General features: G+C 41.6%; 1 protein-coding gene across 1 annotated transcript in view; it reads left to right on the forward strand.

Moving 5' to 3' along the window:
* Positions 1-22,396, forward strand: part of CRLF1 (cytokine receptor like factor 1) — a 46,202-nt gene that overhangs the window by 21,694 nt on the left and 2,112 nt on the right. Inside the window, exons 2-7 of the mRNA XM_039349455.1 lie at positions 6,916-7,197; positions 9,337-9,466; positions 10,485-10,654; positions 12,777-12,934; positions 17,570-17,738; positions 20,984-21,159. Of these exons, the coding sequence (XP_039205389.1) occupies positions 6,916-7,197; positions 9,337-9,466; positions 10,485-10,654; positions 12,777-12,934; positions 17,570-17,738; positions 20,984-21,159 (1,085 nt within the window). The remainder of the gene's footprint in view (positions 1-6,915; positions 7,198-9,336; positions 9,467-10,484; positions 10,655-12,776; positions 12,935-17,569; positions 17,739-20,983; positions 21,160-22,396) is intronic.

Raw genomic sequence — 22,396 nt, forward strand, 5'->3', positions numbered from 1 at the left:
ACTTATGACTGTTTTTCACAGTTACGACCTTTGCAGCATCTTCATGGTCATGTGATCAAAATTCAGATGCTTGGCGACTGGTTCATATTTATGATCATTGCTATGTCCCGAGGTCATGTGATCAACTTTTGTGACCTTCTCACAAGCAGAGTCCATGGGGAAGCTGGATTCACAACTGCAGTGATTCACTTAAGCACTGAGGCAAGAAACCTGTAAAATGGGGCAAACATCTCACTTAACGACAGAAATTTTGGCCTCAATTGTGGTTGTAAGTCGAGGACTAGCTGAATGGGTAGTTCTTGAATTACAGCCATTCGTTTTATCTTTTTTTACACTCAGCATCAGAACCTCCATCAGAGAGCTGGGTCATTGCTTAATGTGTCCAAACTAGGATGATTTGAGCCTGGTCATTTGTGCCTTGAGTGAGAACTCTGGGGTTGATTTGTTCATTGACCCATTCATTTGTTTTCATGGCTGTCTATATTATTCTCAGGCGTCTTCTCTAACACCAAAGTTTAGAATAGAATAGAGCTGGAAGGAGGTCTTCTAGTCCAGCCTCTGCTCAAGCAGGAGAACCTATACCATCTCAGACAAGTGACTGTCTAGTTCTTCTTAAAAATCTCCAGTGATGGAGCACCCACGATTTCTGGAGGCAAGCTGTTCCACTGTTTAATTGTCCTCTGTTAGGAAGTTTCTCCTTAATTCCAGATTGCTTCTCTCTTTGGTCAGTTTCCAACATTGTTTCTTGTCCTGCCCTCTGGTGCTTTGGAGAATAGTTTGACCCCCTCTTCTTTGTGGCAGCCCCTCAAATAACTTTTGCTTCCACAGGGAAGACCATGGTTTGCACCATTCTGATTCTATAGGCATAGACCAGGGGTAGGCAACCTGGGCTCTTTTATGACTCATGGACTTCAACTCCCAGAATTCCTGAGCCAGCCATGCTGAGGGGAAAGGGAGAGGTTTCCAAGCTGAGCCATGCTGGCTCAGGAATTCTGGGAGTTGAAGTCCACGAGTCATAAAAGAGCCAAGGTTGCCTACCCCTGGCATAGACTCATCCCAGCATCTGAATACAGGTAGTCCTTGACTTATGACCACGACTGAGCCCAAAATTTCTGTTGTGAAGCAAGACAGTTGTTCAGTGAAGTTGCCTCACTTCATGACTCTTTTTGACAGAGTTGTTAAATGACTCACAACAACTGTTAAGTTAGTAATTTGGTTGCTAAATTGCTCGTTACAGTCCCAAATAATATAAGCAGAATTGAGATTACACTGTTATCATTTGAGAATCTACAACTGAACAATTCAGCCTAAATATTTAGAATTTTCTAGGAAATCATTACAGTATTGCCCTTTCATATAAATGCTTATTGGAGTTGAGAGTGAAGAAAAACCAGTGGTGGGATTCAGCCGGTTATCACCACTTCAGCAGAAGTGGTAGCTAATTTTTTGTTGCCCAGGCCCAGAATGGAATTCTGGAAGCGGCATCCACCCAGAGAACCGGTTGTTCACATATTTAAATCCCAGCACTGGGAAAAACATATCATTTCAATCACTTTTATCAAATTTTCACGGCTAACTCCTCCTCCAGCCGCTTAAAGCCCCCATAATAAAGAAATTTAATAAAATCCAGCCACTTGAAAACATTTTGGCAGCTTGTTAAGAGTAATTTAGTCTTCCAATGTCACTTAATACCTGGCCATTATAGCTTTTTTTTTTTAAAAAAAAAGCTATATAATACAGTATATTGCCAGGCTTATTAGAAGCCATAAATATTCAATTTCTCAGAGTTTTTTTTTACTCTTTCTCTGCTTTCTGCTATTCCACTCTATCTTCCTCCTTTTCCCTCCAATTTGAAATCTTTACGCCCTTCCCTTTCAAAATATATCTTCTCTGAATCTATGTAGAGAAAAAAAAGTCCAGTTCCTTGGGGGGGGGGAAGAAATGGCTTTTTTGGAACTCCATCAGCTGATTACAATCAGCTGCCTGTTCAGAAAACCCAGTTTGTGAAGTTTGAGAGTCTGCTGTAAAGGGATCCTGTCTATATGTCCATTTGGCTCTGGAGGAATGCCAGTGCTAAAACCTAAAATTCGGCCTGCATCGTTACGTACAACCGGCAAACTTCGTGGTCTTTGGGGGGGCCCTATAGGAAAGCAGACATAAACATGACCTCCCCTCGGTATAGTAATTGTTAGGTTGGATTTCCTTACATAGCAATTCTTTGGGTTGGTTCCACCACACGGAACCCTTTTTTCTGAAAGACGTTTGGGGCATTAACCAGAGCTGTATGTAAAAATGTTCAGTTTTGAGATAAATCATTGTGTTTTAGAAACAATGGCCAGAAAGAGGACAACTTAATTCTCTTTTGTTTTTTTGCCTGGGACTAAACTGGCAGCTGAGTGGGTAATTTAGGAAATAGGAATAGCGCACAGAATTGTGTTTTTCTCTTTCAATTTAGCTAGTTTCTGGATAAAAATATGTCTCAGCTTTGTGACATTTGCTGAATAGAACCACTAGGGGTAGGCAACCTTGGCTCTTTTATGACTCGTGGTCTTCAACTCCCAGAATTTCTGAGCCAGCCATGCTGAGGGGAAAGGGAGAAGTTTCCAAGCGGAGCCATGCTGGCTCAGGAATTCTGGGAGTTGAACTCCACGAGTCATAAAAGAGCCATGGTTGCCTACCCCTGCATTAGGCATTGTCTAGGACAGTGTTTCTCAACCTTAACGACTTTAAGAGGACTTCATTTCCTAGAATTCCCCAGCCATGGGGGCAGAGAAGAACTTCTGGGAGTTGAAATCCACACATCTTCAAGTTGCCGAGGTTGAGAAATATTGTTGTAGAAGTTCGGCTGGCCTACTTGGTGCTGTCTTTTGGAAGATTGTGAAAACTGTCCTCGGCTGAGAGGGATGGGGGAGTGTTTTGAAAAATGATTTTTAGTAGGTCGTTCTTTACACTACATTATCTCTTGCATTTCTATATTTTGATTTGATTTAGGAAATTGGACAGTGTCCAAAATGTGAAAATGGCAGCAGCAATTGTGGGGTGCGGTTGCAGATTCCCTCTTCACTTTTTTTTTTTTAACTCGCTATGGGGCCTCCCTGCTGCACAGATACACTTAATAATATAGGAACATAAATGCAACTTGTACCTGCCTCTAGTATCATTTCTTAAGATGCCTTGTGGGAAAACTCTATGGAATCAATACTAGATTTCATTTCTCGGCTACTTTTAACAGACCAAACAATTAATTTAGCTCCTGTTCTTTGCTTGAGTGAGATCAAATGTTTGGGGTTGAATTCTGATTCCCTTCGATTAAAGCAGAGGTCACCAACCTTTTGGACACCAGGGATCGGTTCCGTGGAGAGAGGTTTTTCTGCAGACTGGAAGGTGTGTGGTTTTGTGTGCTGCCCGCATCCCGCAGATGGGGCTTTGCTTGTTTGTGCGGCCCGGTTGCTGGCATGCCACGGCCCGGTACCGGTCCACGGATTGGGTGTTGGGGACCCCTGGATTAAAGGATGGAAGGATGGATGGAGGGATAAATGGATGGATGTTCCAACGAATTTATTTCTACAACTACAAGTAAGAAATTTTCTGATAGTAAGAGCAATTAATCAGAGGAATAGCTTGCCTCCTGGGGTTGTAGGTGCTCCTTCACTGGAACTTTTCAAAAATAGACTGAGCAATCATTTGACTGTGATGGCATAAGACTCCTGCCTTGAGCAGGGGGCTACACTAGAAGACCTCCGAGGTCCCTTCCAGCTCCATAATTCTATGAGGTGGTGGTCAAGGAGAAAAACTAGGTTTTGGGTCAAGTCCATCTTTAGCCATAGAATCTCCCTGTTTAATTTTGAACTACTTATAATTTCTTAGGGTTATCTACCTCAACCAGCTGGTTGTTATTAGGGATAAAGTAAAAAGAGATCCTCAGGAAAACCTCACTTTGCTTTTTTGAGTCAAAGCAGAGTAGGAGATAAATAAAATAAGAAGGAAGATTGCTTTGGCTTGGTTAAGGTAGGAACTAAGTTGACTCGAATTTAAAATAAAGCGCAGAAAACATTTCCAACGCAGAACATCTCCTCCTGATAGGCTAGTGTGGATCTGGCTTCAATTTGTCTCCTGGGTCTTGAATTTTAAAGTGCACTTGAAGTAAATGGACTTTTGAAAAGATGACCTCTTCAAAGGGAGTATATCTGTCCTAAAACTTGAAGATTGTCTTCTCTGAAATAGGATCTGTGTCTCATCCAGGTGTTCCTACAAGACACTTCCATAAAACACTAATAGGATTCTACAATGCACTGTATTCAACAGTGTTGACCTTTCTGATGATCAGTCCATGTTCTGCTAAACTCACTGAACCCACCCAGCAACGCTTACTGCCTTTCAAAATCCTATAATGGAAGTGGAGCCCAAATTATATGTTAATGTCTGAACTGCCCCCCAGGAAAAAAGAGTGTTTGGAGTGACACCTAGTGGTGGTTATACAAAGACAGCAGCATCACACAGAGGTTGGAGACCTTGACAACTACAGCCTGCATTAATTAAGCTTGGAGAAGGAACCCCGCTCTTTCAATCCCAGGAAAGATCCATCGCTTGCTCATTTTTAAGGATCCTAAATCCAAATTCGGTGGCAAAATGACAAGATGCATTTATTTATTGTTTTTGTTTTGTTTTATTGGCACTTTGTTGGTCATCATTTAAGGCAGAGATGACCAATCTTGGTGACTTTGAGACTTGTGGACTTCAACTCAGAATTCCCAGCATGGCTGGCTAGGGAATTCTGGGAGTTGAAGTCCACAGGTCTTAAAGTAGACGAGGTTGGACACCTCTGATTTAAGGAAAAGGCAACAGGGCCATTGTTAACATCCTAAAATAATGAAAACAACAACATGGAACACTACTTACATATGTTGCAAATAAAGGACAGGATTACACCAGGATTACAAAAAAAGAAGGCTGGGTTCAGTTGCTGCTGATTTGTAGCTGCTATGTTGACTTTTGTTGCTTCACCACCTGCCTGCAGATGCCTTGATATTAGGCTAGTAAACCAGTTTTTCTTTTTTAACCTTGGAGTTTTAAGATGGATGGACTTCAAATCCCAGAATTCCACAGGCAGCATGAACTCTCAGAATTTCCCAGCAACTTTTTTTTTATTAAAAGTTTTAAAAATTTTATACAATATATATCCCAAATCCCTCCCACCTCCCTCCCCCACTTCTCAGAGCTGATTACAGGGTTACAAATAAACAATCATAATCTAACTAACATTACCCAACTGTACTAACAATCAGATCCATAATATACTTTAACTCCTTTTCAAGATAAATATTAACAAATTAAAAACAATAATAATAATATAATTAAACCATAATACTAAAAATAACATAAATTCAACCATATTAAACTATTAATAATAATTTAAAATTTACTCATAAGCTAGATAATACTTTTTAGTCTCATATTTCTTCTGAATATAATCTATCCATCTTCTTCAAACTGAAATATATCTTTCTTGTGAATAATCCTTCAAATAAGCAGAGATTTTTGCCATTTCTGCTAAATTGGACACCTTAAGTATCCATTCTTCCATAGTAGGCAAAGAATCTTTCTTCCAATATTGCCCCACCAATAATCTTGCAGCTGTTATAAAATCCCAGCAACTTCTATCAATTCTGGAAAAGGAAGTCCACCCATCTCAGAGTTGCCAAGGTAGAGAAACATTGTTCCAAACCACCAATATGATTATTTAGGTTTTTAAGACTCTATTAGAAGGTGATTTCCCTACAAGGTACCGTCAGTCCAAAGCTGGTCATGGATCAAAATCATTTGTGTCATGATAAATGTGTTCTTTTTTATGGGAAGCAACTCCTCAGATCGGTGTTTCTTAATCGTGGCAACTTTAAGATGGGTGGATTTCAACTCCCAGAATTCTCCTTATTCTGTTGGTCTGGAGTGAATGACTGAATGTTTCACTTAGCAACTGCAGAGATTCACTTAACAATCTGGCAAAAAAAGGTTGGCAAAATCAGGCATGATTCATTTAATAGGTACCTTGTTTAGCAATAGAAATTCTAGTCCAATTGTGGCCATAAATCTAAGACTACTTTTAATCGCAGCCAGTTGAGATTTAGTATGAAACATAAACCCAGTTGCTTTGTTGTTTGGCTGCCAAAAACTAAGCGCCATGGACCACTGCCATTTTTTCATATCAGCTGTTTGAACGGTGCTTTCTCTTGAACTTGGATATGTAATCAGTATTTTGGGGTGACTTTTCCCCCTCCTGTTCCCTTGCTATCTGTGCCTCTGTTCTGTTCAAGACTACCTGTATTTGGAAAGAATGTATTCTATGAAGCAAACAAAAGAAATTTACATCTAGGCATGGCTAGAGTGATTGGGAGTCAGGCTGCATACAAATTTAATAAATTAATTCACAGTCCTTAATCATTAAATTTGGTGTTGTGGATAAGGCTGTGAGTTCTAGTCTTGCCTTAGCCATGAAAGCCAGCCAGGTGACTTTGGACCAATCACCGGGAGACTGTGAGTTTTAGTCCTGCCTTAGGCATGAAAGCTGGCGGGATGACTTTGGGCCAGTCCCTCTCTCTTAGCCCAACCCAACTCACAGGGTTGTGGTGGAGAAAATAAGAGGAGGAAGGTGTGTTGGGTTTGTTCACCTTGAGTTATTTGTAAAAAACAATGAAGGCGGAATACCAGTAAATAAATAAATAATAAAAATATAAAATGCCTACTTTCTATTAGTGTTGTAAAAAAAAAAAAGGGATGCTGATACTATTGCTGATTGCCAAGTGGCATAAGAGCTCACATTCAGGATAATTTTTGGACACCCCCCCTCCCTCCCCAGGAACAAACAAACAGTCCAACAACAGAGATTGATCTGATCTTTTTTTTCCCCTTTCGCTGCAGACCCAGCCATCATAGCTCCCCAAGACGCCACCCTCCACATTGGTGCTTCATTCATAGCCAACTGTTCCGTTACGTCCAATTCAGGCCTGAAGGCCGAGGACCTTTACTGGACCCTGAATGGCCGAAAGCTCCCAGCTGAGACCTACAAGGTCTTGGGGGCCACCACCCTGAGCGTCACCCTCTCCCAGATGAATGGATCACGGCAGCAGTCAGGAGATAATCTGGTGTGCCACAGCAAGGAAGGCGGAAGCATCTTGGCTGGGTCGTGTCTCTATGTAGGACGTACGTTGGAGGCTTTATTGGGTGGATTTCCTACCCCACCCCCTATTCTCTGGGTCAGACCATATACAGGTAGTCCTCAACTTATGACCACAATCCCAAAGGTGCTTTTTCAAGGGAAAAAAAGCATCTTTGGGACAACCTTGACCTGGCTGACTGAGAATCTCTATAGACATTTATGACCACAATTGTGCCAAAAAATTCTGCTGCTAAGCCAGACAGTTGTTAAGTGAGTTTTGCCCCATCTTATAACCCAGGGGTCTTCAAACGTGGCCCTTTTATGACTTGTGGACTTCAACTCCCAGAATTCCTCAGCCAGTGTGCCTGGCTGAGAAATTCTGGGAGTTGAAGTCCACAAGTCATAAAAGGGCCAAGTTCGAAGACCCCTGTTATAACCTGTCTTGCCACAGTTGTTAAATAAATCTCTGCCGTTGTTAAGTTAGCAACATGGTTCTAAAATGAATCTGGCTTCCCCATTGACCTTGCTTGTCAGAAGGTGGCAAAATGGGATCACATGACCCCAGAACACTGCAACCGTCACAAATACGAGCCAGTTGCCGAGTATCCGAATTCTGATCACATGACCATAGGGGTGCTGCAACAATTGTAAATGTGAAAACTGGTCATAAGCCACTTATTTTAATGCTGTTGAAACTTGGAATGGTTGTAAGTCGAGGACTACGTGTAGAAATGTCAAAGGGAGCTGCAATGAAAATAGACTGAAAAAAAAATCATAATTCACTTTTCCTTTAGAAAGATGGTGAGCTAAAGCCATACTCTGTTGCGAGACTTGTGGGTAATGGTTCGACCAGGTTTAAACTAGCTTGCTTGCTTTTCCTTCTTTCTTTCTTTCTTTCTTTCTTTCTTTCTTTCTTTCTTTCTTTCTTTCTTTCTTTCTTTCTTCCTTCCTTCTTTTCTTTCTTTCCCTCTTTTCTTTCTTTCCCTCTTTCTTTCTTTCTTTCTTTCTTTCTTTCTTTCTCTTTTTTTCTTTCTATCTATTCCTCTCCTTCCTTCCTTCCTTCCTTCCTTCCTTCCTTCCTTCCTTCCTTCCTTCTTTCTTCCTTCTTTCTTTCTTTCCTTCCTTCTTTCTTTCTCTCTCTCTCTCTCTCTCTCTCTTTCTCTGAATGAATGAACGAACGAATGTGCCCAGATTTAAACTAGATTTATTTATTTATTTATGAATGTGCACAGATTTAAACTAGCTTGGTTGATTTATTGAATTATTGAATTATTCAATAATTCAATTACTGATTTATGAATGAATGATTGCACCCAATTCACTTTTAGTAACCCTGGGGGCTTACAAAGATAAAAATCCAATAGTCACTCAGAACAAGCCATTTGCAGGGCTCCATCCCATTCTGGGTTCCTCAGCCCATTTAAACCTTTTGCATGTTTTTGTCTTTCCAGCTTTTTACTCTCTGAAACCTTTAAGCGGTACAAGAAGGTTTCTGCTCTTGAATGTTGGCTCTTGAACAGAAAAAAAAAACATGTCCGTTGAACCATGACAGATGTCTAAATCAATAATCTAAATTTTTATCATCACAGGCTATTTTTAAAGTTTTGGTTTCGGAAGGATGGAAACGTCAGCTGGGAACAGGCTTGTTGTTACGCCAAGGGCAGCTGCAAGCCATGGTTTAAAATTTCTCACCAGGGCCAAAAGAGAACAGCACTGCTGTTTTAAAAAGATGCCCTTTTGCTATTTCATAGCTATTGGCATTTTTGCTTCCCATCATGGGGACCAGAATTTTCATCGTTAGGGAAGGCGGTTGTTTAAGTGAGTTGTGCCCAATTCTGTGAGCTTTTTTTTGCTATGCTTGTTAATGAATCATTGCAGTTCTTAAGTGAAGATTGTTAAGCAAATCCAGCTTCTCCCAGCTTGTCAGAAGCTGGCTAGGAAGTACACTAATGGAGATCACATGACTCCATGATGCTGCAACCACCCATAATGGGAATTAATAATGCCAAGTGCCCAAATTTTGATCACATAACCGTGGAGATGCTTTGACGGTTGTAAGTGTGAGGACCACTTGTAAGTCACTTTTTTTCAGTGCCATCGTAACTTTGTTGCTAAATGAATGGTTGTAAGTCAAGGACTACCTGACTGTACCTGAGACCTATGGATTTATTTATATCTTTCAGTGCCTCCCGAAAAGCCAACCAACATTTCTTGCTGGTCCAAGAATTTGAAAGACCTCACCTGCAGATGGATACCTGGGTCGGAGGGCGAGACACACCTGCATACCAATTATACCCTGAAATATAAGCTGAGGTAGGCTGATGAGATGGGCATAGAAGGGGTGGTAAGTTGGTGATTTGCCCTTTAGAACAAAGAGACGCAGAATGAGACAGACTTTTGTAATCTTGGTGAATTTCAGATAATTCTTACTGACCTGGTATTGGTCAGAACTGGATTGGGGTTCCCATGCTGGCTGGGGAATTCTGGGAGTTGAAGTCCATGCATCTTAAAGTTGCCAAGGTTGAGAAGCAGTGATTTAGACTAGAGGACTTTCGTTCTTCTTGGTGGCTAAAGTCTATCTATGCCAGGGGTCTCCAAACACGGCCCTTTTATGACTTGTGGAGTTCAATTCCCAGAATTCCTCAGCCAGGCACGCTGGCGGAGGAATTCTGTCAGTTGAAGTCCACAAGTCATGAAAGGGCCACGTTTGAAGACCCCTGATCTATGCTATTACATTAAGATCTGCCGCCTTTCAACTCTGTCCTCAGAGAAACATCAGCAGTCCTTCTCAGCTGTTGTTTGCCCCTAGGCATTGGGTACTCAAAGATAGACTGCGTTTAAACATGGAGGGCCCTCTGTGTTGCTGTAATATCTTATGAAGCTCACTGAGGATTCTCCTATCTGCATATTCATCTTCTAGATCTGGATTTTTGTTTTTACAAGATAGTCTGCTCTTTCCTCCCCCCCCCCCCAGATTAGCTACAGCTAGAGTGTTGGAGAGGTTGCCCATGGTAACATTCTGGGATAAAGAAAGTCAGTTTGGTACAGTGCTTAAGGTGCTGCCTAGAAACCAGGAGATTATGAGTTCTAGTTGCACCTGAGGCACAAATGTTGGCTGGGTGGCAATCACCAGAGACTGTGAGTTCTAGTCTCACCTTAGGCATGAAAGTCAGCTTGGTGACCTTGATTCCAGCCTAACCCACCTCACAGGGTTGTTGCCGTGGGGCAAATAGGAAGAGGAAGGAGTATTACGTATATTTGCCACCTTAAGTTGTTATAAAGTAATAAAAGTGGGATAAAAATCTAATAAATAAGAACACTTTTTTTGCAGATGGTATGGCCGTGACAATATCTGCCAAGAATATCACACTGCTGGCCCATATTCCTGCCACATCCCCAAGGACTTAGCCCTGTTCACACCTTATGAAATTTGGGTAGAAGCATCCAATCGACTTGGGATGGCTGTGTCTGATGTGGTGATGCTGGATATCGTGGATGTCGGTAAGAAGGTCCTGGCAGCTGGCCAATTAATTGTGGTGATAATTGTTTACATTCGGTTGCCAAAGCTGTTTTAAGCTACCCATGGTCACTCTCCATAATGACAATCTTTAGCATGGAATGTCACGTCCATCTGTCGTGACCTCACATGGGATATACTCGACACATTTGCAGAGGTAGGAAAAGTTCAGACATACCGAGAAACAGATCTGTGACATCTCAGGAAGGAAGCAGTGAGCAGGAAATAGGTTGTATGTGAATGGAATTGCTCCTAATTTAATTAGGATCTTTCTTCTTTTTCTTTTCTTTCTTTTTTTTTTTCCTGTGCTGCATTTTGGTCTCTTTGAGACACACATTTGCTGTTCTTAACTATTTCCCTTTCAACCTGCCCTCCCAAATATCTATGGAGATTCTCAGTCATCCAGGTCATGGTTGTCCCAAAGGTGCTTTTTCAAGAGGCAACTGGACTTTCTTTGTTTTTCTTTGAAGACGTTTCGCTTCTCATTCAAGAAGTTTCTTCAGCTCTGACTGGATGGTGGGGAATGGAAGGGCAGGACAAGAAGCAATGGATGGAAACTAACCAAGGACAGAAGCAACCTAGAACTAAGGAGAAATTTCCTGACAGTGAGAACAATTAACCAGTGGAACAACCTGCCTCCAGAAGTGGTGAATGCTCCAACACTGGAAGTTTTTAAGAAGAGACTGGACAGCCATTTGTCTGAAATAGTATAGAGTTTCCTGCCTGAGCAGGGGGTTGGATTAGATGACCTCCAAGGTCCCTTCCAACTTTATTATTATTATTTATTATTAAAAACAAGAAAATCCAGTTGCCTCTTGAAAAAGCACCTTTGGGCCCGCCCTCCAGAAGTTCAAATCTTGCTGGCACCAGACAGCCACTAGTACGGGACGGGCTGAGATGGGACAGAACAATGATAGATGCAGGTAGTCCTCAGATTACAGCCATAAGGTGTGCTGGTCATTAAGTGGGTCATCACACGACTGACCTGATTTTATAACATTTTTGTGGTGGCTATTAAATGAACTCATTGTTCACAATGGGCATTATTGGCCGCAGACTGGACATAGATGATAGTTTCTGGCAAAAAAACATCATAAATCAAGATTATGTGATCACAGGGAGTTGCATATGGCTGTGAAACTAGTTGCCGAGCATCTGAAATGTGATCACGTGACTTTGGAGGTGGGCAGCTGGTGGAACTTTGAATCTGGGTTGTGAGTACCTTTTGGAGAGTCCATTGTAGCTTTAAACAGGCACTAAACAACTGGTTATTAAACCAAGATTACCTGAACATAGATTCTGCATTGTTGAAAGGAGGGTATTCCATCCATGTTGGGTGAGGAAGGCCGATTTATTTATTTTTGACTTTACATCTGTCAGGCATAAAGGATCAGGACCATACCTTAAGCTGCAATTCAGAACATTTATTGTTCAAGTCTATACACAAGAATCTAGTCCAGGAAAGTTCAATACTAAATCATTTGTAGGAACGTAAAGATTCTAGGCTGATGACTGGTTTAACTCCACCCTGCCCCACTCTCCGTGCTCTTCTTATACAACATGCAATCAAACCTCTGTGCATGGATTAGAGCTTCAATTTCAACCCCATAAAACTGGGTTGCACTGGACAGGAACAAGGGGGAACAAAAAGCTGAAAGCACCGCTGACATTAAGGAAGATGCTAAATTCATGGCGCTTTCAACCATTGCCACCACTGAGTTAGATGATGCTGGGAGGGGGGGATGTGAATGAGAGTCCAGTTAGACATAACAACACTAAACTTAGCGTGAGAATCAAGGTTATTGAGCACAGAACTGAAGAATTGGCGGTCTGGAGAGCTGGAGTGCTTCAAGCTAATTGGGAAATGTGATTTATGACTGTTAATTAGAGGAGGGAGTTGTACTTTGATACTACGTGCCCAGGGGAGGGGAATTCAATTTTTGGCTTCAATTATGTAGTGCCGATATTATGCTACTCTAATAAAACATTCTTTAAGCTAAACAATGCCTCGAAGTTCTTTTGAAGAGTTTCATCTGTCGGAACCATGACGCTTAATTTTGATTTTAAGTATTGACTTGTCCCCACTTGTCCCTGTTCGTTCGACAGTCACAACCGATCCACCCTCGGATGTCCACGTGAGCCGCGTGGGAGACCTGGAGGACCAGCTCAGTGTGAGGTGGAGTGCGCCTCCCGCCCTGAAGGATTTTCTCTTCCAAGCCAAGTATCAGATCCAGTACCGAGTTGAGGACAGTTCAGAATGGAAGGTGAGTCTCCTGAAGAGGGTGGGAAATTTATTCTGCACCAGGACAATCATTAGCCCGAGTAATCAGGAACTGCAGCCTGGTGGGGCTGCATCCACAGGGACACATACTCCAAAATTGAGCGCTTTGAGACTTACAGGCGATCACGTTAGTACAGGAACTCCTCCAATTAGAGCCACAGGGATGATATTCCACAGGGAGGGGAGCCACCATGGAGAAGGCCCTTCTTCTCGGTCCCTCTAGATCAGTGATGGCGAACCTTTTAGAGACCAAGTGCCCAAAACCTGGCCCCGCCCCCATTCCACCCCCTGCACTGCCCCACCCTGCCTGCCCGCAGGGCCACTCACCGCCTCCAGGGCCCACCGCAGATCACCCAGGCAGCCCAGCAGCGCCATGGCAGCCACGCCCTCTCCCCGCACCCTGCAGCATCAACTGTGCGCGATGGGGCATGAGGGCAGAGTCTTGTCTACGCTGCCTGGCTGCCATGTCCTTGGCTGCGCTGCTCCGCGTGGGCCACGCTTGGGGGCGACTCTCCTCCAGGGGGGCTGCTGGTGAGGGGGTCGGGGGGAAAGGCAAGGCTAGGGCAATGGCACATGTGCCCACAGAGAGGGCTCCGAGTGCCGCCTCTGGCACCAGTGCCATAGGTGTTGTGGTTCCGGCTAATGAAACATTCCAAAGAACTTCCAGGCATTTATTTTCCTAAAAATCTTTTATTGTTACAAAATGTCGGCACAGGCTCAACGGAGGGATGCTAGGATCTAAGTTCTCTTCCTCTGAGCAGTTAAATTATCAGCATGTTCCCTCCCTAAATTAGCCGTCATATCTCACACTATCCAATTAGTGTGAAGGTCAAATGTTTTCTTCCTCTTTCTTTCCCGAGCTTTACCCCCAACGCCCCTTCTGCTCTTTATTAACCCCATATTTACCAGACAATTCTGCATATTGTCAAAAGCAAGAATATACAATATTTGCAGCGTTGACAATAGGTTTGCCACCACCTCCTTAAGAGAAGGGACCCAAATTCCTTAAATCACAGCAAAAAACAGGAATTGGATTTGGGAGATAAGGCACTTGATAAGAGTGTCTGGGGGTGGATATCAAAAAAATAAAGATGAAGAATGACTGATTGAGGTCCCATTTCTTTTTTACATGTGTCAGAAGTTGTAAGTCATCTTTGTGAATAAAATCTGCCTGTCCAATATAGTCTTCCTTGCTTTAAAGTCCCATCCTGTAAAGGAATTGATTGCTTGTTTCTATTTTTTTTTTTAATTGAAAATTTTTAGATTTTACAAAACAATACAAATCCCTTCCCCGAACCCCCCCAACCCTCCCCTACCCTCCCCCAACCTTCCCAGAGCTGAATACAGGCTTAATTAAAAAAAATTTCAAAAAGTCTTAAAACAGATATAAACCATAAACAAGTCTAAGTACATTAATTAAACAAGTTATAAAATAGTTAACAATAATATATGTATAAAAAGACAAAAATACAAGAAAATACAAGAAAATAGAAAGAAAGAAAAAGAAAAGAAGAGAAAGAAAGAAAAAAAAAGAAAAAAAAGTCTAAAAAATCTATAAAGTCTATGAAATATCTTAAATTTTAAATATAAGTTATTGAAAAGCTAAATAATATTTTTTTATATCCAACTTATATTGTATAAAGTCTATCCATTTTTTCCATACCAAAAAATACTTCTCTTGTGATTGATCTTTCAAAAAAGCCGAAACCTTTGCCATTTCCGCCAAATAAGAAACTTTAAAAAACCACTCTTGCAAGGTAGGCAAAGATTCCTTCTTCCAACATTGCCCTACTAACAACTTTGCCGCTGTGATTAAATTTAACATCAGTGTAGTCTCTTTAGTATCACAATCAGAAACAATACAATTGTGGGGTAAATTTTACCCTTCTTCTAAAAATTCTTTGGATATTCCACCATATCTTAATCCAAAAAGCTTTTATATTTTTACATGACCACCAAATATGATAATAAGTAGCATCCAAAAATCCACATCTCCAACATTTAGGCTGTAAGTCAGGATACATACGAGCTTGTTTCTATTTTTAAAATACTGGTAAAACAATTTTGTTTTACTAGAGATTGGAAAAATAACGACTGTTAAAGGAGCCAGGTTTGGGTTATTGATCTGGGATTTTTTTACACAAGTATTTATTTTTTGGCACTTAGGAGATACAGGACATGCATTTATTGATTACAGTATATTATTTATCTTGTTCTGTACTGTCAATTATCTAAATTCTTGAGCTAGGATACAAATGTAATAAACGAATAGTCAGAAAAAAATAAAATAAAAGCACATTACGGAAAGAGAGCTAATTGGAAACATACAATGGAAACAATTACAAGAAAAATGTAGAACTGGGATTAATGCATAAACTGCTTTTGAAAACAGTAAACTGTTTTACAATTTAAAAAAAAGCTCCAGTGAGAGTGGATAAAGTCATATATTGGCTTCTAATCTTCCACCAGACCTTTCGTTAACGTTTCTATGTTCCCCAGCTGTATAGCAATTTGGCCTAAAGATTAAGGAAAAGGGGAGGGGGTCTGGAAAGGAAAATTATTGCCAATCCTGAACAGATGTGACAAATTCACTTGCACTCAGATTAAAATTGAGGAAGGGTATCCCAAAGTCTGTGAAAATTGAGAAGATAACAAGGAGAGAGGAATTTCTGATGAAATGTCAGCCTCACAAGGGAATAAACAAAAATAAAATTTAGTTTTGTAAAAAAAAAAACCTATAAAAACCAGAATTTTTAAAAATTGTTTATGAGCCAAACATGCTGACCCAAGGGGATAATTAGAAAAACAAAGGTCTGGGATCTGCTTCAAAATTGGAAGGAGAAAGACATTAAAAGTGAAAAAGATTTTCAGCCAAACAGATCGCAATACTGTAGCCATGAGGGATCAAAAATTCTTCAAAAGGTTTTCTAACCTCTAAAAAGCCAGTGAAGCAGTCCAAGTGGGCTCTGAAATTTAGATCAAATCCCCATCAAATTCAGTAACCGCTCTAAAATTGTATGCCTTTTGGTAAATTACTTTTAGGGGCAATAAGTAAGCTTTGGAAACCAGTTTTCCATCGTTTTTAAAAACTGGCAATTTTCAAGTCCCAGAATATACTGTACATTAGGTCAAGCCAGGTAGACTAAGTGTATTCTTTCCATTAAATCATAATCCGGGTAATCCTTGATTTATGACCAAAAGTGAGCCCACAATTGTAGTTGTAAGCCAATTTTACAATATTTTTTTGCTGCAGTTTTAAAGTGGTCATTAAGTGAACCAATAGTTCATTATGGACAGCTTGTACCAAAACCTGGAAGGAAATGCCAGTTTTTGACAAAAACATTGTAAATCATGATAACATGATTGCAGACCAGTGCAAATGGCCATGAATGCAGGTACCTGAAATGCAGTCATGTGACCGCTGAAGAGGGCCTGGATATTGGAACTTCAAATCTGGATCATAAGTAGTTTTTCCAGGATCTGTGGTAACTTCAAACAGTTGCTAAGCAACTGGTTGTAACTTGAGGCCTACCTGTGTTTGACTTGGGCTTAGTATATTGTACAAACTCTCCATTATGGTTTGTCAAAGCTGGCTAAAACAAACCCTGTCTTAGTGCAGTTTTTCTCAACCTTGGCAGTTTTTAAGATGTGTGGTTCTCAACTCCCAGAATTCTCAGTCAGCCATGCTAAGCTGGGGAATTCTGGGAGTTGAAGTCCACACGTTTTAAAGTTGACAAGGTAGAGAAACACTGCAAAATCTCTCTTAGTTATGTTCTTTGTATTCTTTCTTTCATCTTTTATATTTCTTCCATCCCTTTTTATAGCTGGACTCTTTATGGTTTTTAGTTATGTCCATATTGATGTCTATCTTCCAGAAAAACAGGCCCCCTTTGCAAACCAGGTTATGACGGCTTTCCCCTGATATAAGTTTTCCCCTCCCTTTGGATCCAATGCACCTTATATGCAAAAAGATTAAGAATCATAAAAGTCGTTTGGTGTTTGTAGAAGCCCTAAATTCTCAAAACGTCTGGTACAATCTTTTAAACACCTGAGTGTCTATATTTATATTATGGTCCTGGTATGAGAGACCATGCTCTCTTCTGCCTCAGTGAAAAGTTTCCCATTTATAATTTAATTAATTAATCACTTATACAATAAAAGTATCAAAATATTAAAGGAAAGATAAGAAAAAACAAGATATTTTCTTAAGGAAAAATATTTTCTTAAAATAAGAAATAATTAAGAAAGAGGAAAGAAACAGAAAAAAGTAGTAGAATATTAGAACTTCCACCCTCATTTTTATCCAGTAACTATCTTATCGTTTCCTTTTTTTCCCTCTCTTACGTTGTACTTCCTTTTCCCTTTTAACACTTTTTGTAGCCCCCAAATCCATAAATCATCCGTTCAGCCTTTTCTCCTTTTAACAAAAAATATGTAGAAGGTTTCTAGTCTTTTTTGTTGTTGCTGTTGAAAAAAAATAGCCTCTATCGTTTTTTCCCCCTAACCATGAGAATTTTCCACTTCTATACAACTATACAACTACATCCAACTACATCCATTTCGATGGACGAAAGAACCAGGTCTCTCTTGAAAACTAAATCTCCCTTTCTCTTGATAGGTTGTCGACAATGTTAGCAACCAGACTTCGTGTCGGCTGGCAGGCTTAAGACCCGGGACGGTGTATTTTGTCCAGGTCCGCTGCAATCCGGTCGGTATCTACGGCTCAAAGAAAGCTGGTATTTGGAGTGATTGGAGTAACCCAACAGCAGCCTCCACCCCTCGGAATGGTGAGTAGGAGCTATTTTCCATCCTTACCTTTGGCAAGGGGGCTGGGGTTTTCTAAGCAGCCTAGATTTACAGGGGTAGGCAACCGTGGCTCTTTTATGGCTCGTGGACTTCAACTCCCAGAATTCCTGAGCCAGCCATACTGAGGGGAAAGGGAGAGTTTCCAAGCTGAGCCATGCTGGCTCAGGAATTCTGGGAGTTGAAGTCGACGAGTCATAAAAGAGCCAAGGTTGCCTACCCCTGGCCTAGAACTAAGAAGAGATTTCCTGACAGGAACAATTAATCAGTGGAATGAATGGCTTGCTTTCAGAAGTTGTGGGTGCTCCATCACTGGATGTTTTTAAGAAGATCCTAGACCAGAGGTAGGCAACCTTGGCTCTTTTATGACTCGTGGACTTCAACTCCCAGAATTCCTGAGCCAGCCATGCTGAGGGGAAAGGGAGAGGTTTCCAAGCTGAGCCATGCTGGCTCAGGAATTCTGGGAGTTGAAGTCCACGAGTCATAAAAGAGCCAAGGTTGACTACCCCTGACCTAATACTACAGTTGATCTCAGTTTGCTCATTTATTGAAACGAAGCAGAGTGCATAGGAATGTGCTAGTGCCAGGGGTAGGCAACCTTGGCTCTTTTATGACTCGTGGACTTCAACTCCCAGAATTCCTCAGCCAGCCATGCTGAGGGGAAAGGGAGAGTTTCCAAGCTGAGCCATGCTGGCTCAGGAATTCTGGGAGTTGAAGTCCACGAGTCATAAAAGAGCCAAGGTTGCCTACCCCTGGCCTAGAACTAAGAAGAGATTTCCTGACAGGAACAATTAATCAGTGGAATGAATGGCTTGCTTTCAGAAGTTGTGGGTGCTCCATCACTGGAGGTTTTTAAGAAGAGATTGGGCAGCCATTTGTCTGAAATGATATAGGGGCTCCTACTTGAGTAAGGGGCTAGACTAGAAGACCTCCAAAGTCCCTTCCAACTCTGTTATTCTGTTTGGCTGGCTTGTGGCCTGGTCACAATGGGGAGCAGCAAAAACCCCCTAAGTGGAACTCCTGTTCCTTTGCCAGATGCTTGCTTTCTGGGTTTTCTCTTGGTGACCACCTTGGGCAGCTTTCCAGCTTGAAGCTCAGAGCTTCTGGTCACGTTCCTCTTCCCAGAAATCTGAGTAGACGTTCTGAGAATCTGATTCTGTGTCAGAAGTAGATTTGGGCTTCCAAGCCAAGAGACTCGGAATAAATCTGGGTCTTGCGGTCTTGCCCTGCACCTGGGTTTCTTGTTCCAAAGCCAGCTGAGAAGTCCACAAACACTTGGACCTCAAATGCTGCCCTATCTAATCCATTCTTCCCAAGCCTCCTTCACACATAACATTCAGCTCCTCTCCTCCGGGCTTTTAGGATACCTGACAGTGGGGAGGGCAGGAAGGAAGGAGCGAGCGAGGGAGGATCGGCGAGTTTTCCCTGAAGAGAACATATACTTACCGTATTTTCCGGCGTATAAGACGACTTGGCGTATAAGACGACCCCAAACTTTTGAGAAGATTTTCATGGTTTATACAGTGTATCTCAACCTTGACAATTTTAAGGCATGTGGACTTCAACTCCCAGAATTCCACAGCCAGCAATGCTGGCTGTGGAATTCTGGGAGTTGAAGTCCACATGCCTTAAAATTGTCAAGGTTGAGAAACACTGGTTTAGAAAGTCATCTTATATGCCGGAAAATATGGTAATTCCTCATGTTCCTCAGATTTATCTCTGTCTGGTTGACTAAGTGACTAAGGATGGGTTGAGGATCAATTGTGTCAGCTAAAAAATAATTGAGAAGATTTCAAGAGGATGTTGGAGTGGTAAATGAAAGCATGCAATCTAAATTTTTTTTTTTTAAAAAAAGGGGAATGATATATTATAGGCAAAGCACAGGTGGATTTCTCCTTGTGAAAAAAGATAGCTGAGCTTCTAAGGTGGCCCGTAAAATTCTTTGCTAAGTTTTATTTTGATACAGTTATACTTTGCTTCATCTTGGGAAGGGAGATGGTTTGCAAACAGTGATTTCAACATACCACACACTAGACCAGGGGTAGGCCACCTTGGCTCTTTTATGACTCGTGGACTTCAACTCCCAGAATTCCTCAGCCAGCATGGCTCAGCTTGGAAACCTCTCCCTTTCCCCTCAGCATGGCTGGCTCAGGAATTCTGGGAGTTGAAGTCCACGAGTCATAAAAGAGCCAAGGTGGTCTACCCCTGGCACTAGACCAGTGTTTCTCAACCTTAACAACTTTTAAGATGTGTGGACATCAATTCTCAGAATTTCCCAGCCAGCATGGCTGGCTGGGGAATTCTGGAGTTGAAGTCCACACATCTTAAAAGTTGCCAAGGTTGAGAAACACTGCATTACGTGGATGTAATATGTCCCACACAAATAAAGAACACTTAATTGTGTAATCACCTTGACCCTATCTGTGGTCCCTTCTGCAGATTGTAATAATTGGAGGGAGCTGGCAACTAAATACCAGTAGCTGGTCTGTAGCCAAAAGAAGACAGCAGGTCATATGCTGGTTAAATGCCTGGCAACTTTCAAAGGCACCTGTGTAAGCATCTGGAAGCAGCTGTAACACTGGGTGTTTAGATCCAGCTGGGCTGCTCTTATAGGTTCTACTTCGTTATTTATTAAATGTGTATAGCTTAGCATGTAAATTTACTTCTAATAGCTGTGCTATTTTTGCTGGATAACAGTAGTTTTCTGCAAATTAGTTACAGTACTGCTGGGCAGAGAATATGGGTAGGTTGATAAACTGGTTTATAACTTTTATGTAGGCATCTTAGCGGCATCTGATTGGTTGTTGCAGGAAATGGAAAGGAAGCTGAGCTAAATAATTTTTTTTTGCTAAATTTTTTTATTCAGCAGAACCCTCTTCCTCCACTCCTTCTTCCTCTCCTCTCCTTCCCCTCCTCTCCTTCTTCCCCTCCTCCTTCTTCCTCTCCTCCCTTTTTCTTCCTTCTCTGCTTCCTCTCCCCTCATTTTCTCCTTCTCTGCTTCCTCTCCTCCTCTTTCCCTCTCCCTTTTTTCTCCTTCTTTTCTTCCTTTCCCCTCTTCTTCCCATCATCCTTTTCTTCTCTCCTTCCTCTCCTCATTCTCCTCTTCTTCCTTTCCTTCTTTTTCTTCTCTTCTTCCTCTCTTCCTCCTCTAGCATTCAAAGATTAAGAGTTTTGTGGATTTTTTTCCTCTGGAAGAATATCCCTTGTCAATCTTCGCTTCCTCTTGCAGGACGGACACCGGGAGTTTGTGAACCCAAGAATGGAGAACATAACAACACACTACGCCGAGAGCTCAAGCAGTTCTTTGGATGGATGCGCAAACATGGAACCTGTGCCAATTTGAGCATCAAAATGTATGATCAGTGGCGGGTGGCACTGCAGAAGTCCCACAAAACACGGAACCAGGTAGAAAGGACACCTAAGTTTTCACTGAAAAGCAAGGCAATCATTCAGTCTATATAAGGATGGGCGTAGAGCAGGGGTCTTCAAACCTGGCCAATTTAAGACTTGTGGACTTCAACTCCCAGAATTCCTCACCCAGCTGGCTGAGGAATTCTGGGAGTTGAAGTCCACAAGTCTTAAATTGCCCAGGTTTGAAGACCCCTGGCGTAGAGCCACTTATTGACTCCAAGTGATTACCCACTCAGCTAGTTGGAAGACATATTTGCTAAACTGAAATTAAACTGGTTTTTCTTTTTAATTTGGGATTATGGATGAGACAGATTGAGGTTAAAAAAAAAAGCTGATTCGGTATTCAGGAGACAGCTTTGTAAAAAGATATTTGCAAATTCTTTAATTAGATTCTTGTCCCACTTTTAAATAAATGTATTTTGATCAACTCAAGGAGGTGAACTATACCTAGCAGAAGTAGTCCCCGACTTACAACCACAACTGTGCCCAAAATTTCTTTTGCTAAGCGAGACAGAGGTTAAGTGAGTTTTGCCTCATTTTATGAGCTTTCTCGCCGTAGTTGTTAAGTGAATCACTACAGTTGTTAAGTAAGTAACATGGTTGTTTATTTATTATTTATTTATTTATTTATTTATGAGACTTATATACCGCTTTAAGTGCAAGCACTCTCTAAGCGGTGTACACCAGTAAGCAATGTATATATATATTTACATTGCCCCCAACAATCTGGGTCCTCATTTTACCTATCCCGGAAGGATGGAAGGCTGAGTCAACCTTGAGCCAGTGAGATTTGAACCTGCTGAACACAGTCAGCTAAAGTGGCCTGCAGTACTGCACTCTAACTGCTGCGCCACCTCGGCTCATGTTAAGTGAATCTGGCTTCCCCACTTTGCTTGTGAGGTCGCAAAAGGGGATCACGTGATCCCAGGACACTGCAACCGTCATAAATATGAACCAATTGCCAAACCTCCGAATTTTGATCACGTGACCATGGGGGTTGCTGCTACAATCATAAGTGTGACTGTAAGTGCCATTGTAACTTTGAATGGCCACTAAACAAATTGTTAAGTCAAGGACTACGTAGATTATTTTCCCCACCACGACAACCCTGTGAGGTGGGTTGGGCTGAGAGGGAGGGATGGGTCCAAGTTATCCACCAAAAGGGGGTTAAAATAGGAAAACCAGAAACTGCTTGCGACTCTCTTATTGAAGTATGTGTGTGGGGGGGGGG

The sequence above is a fragment of the Crotalus tigris genome, unplaced genomic scaffold (assembly GCF_016545835.1).
Source record: "Crotalus tigris isolate CLP2741 ecotype Arizona unplaced genomic scaffold, ASM1654583v1 scf7180000018278.843604, whole genome shotgun sequence".
Lineage (NCBI taxonomy): Eukaryota > Metazoa > Chordata > Lepidosauria > Squamata > Viperidae > Crotalus > Crotalus tigris.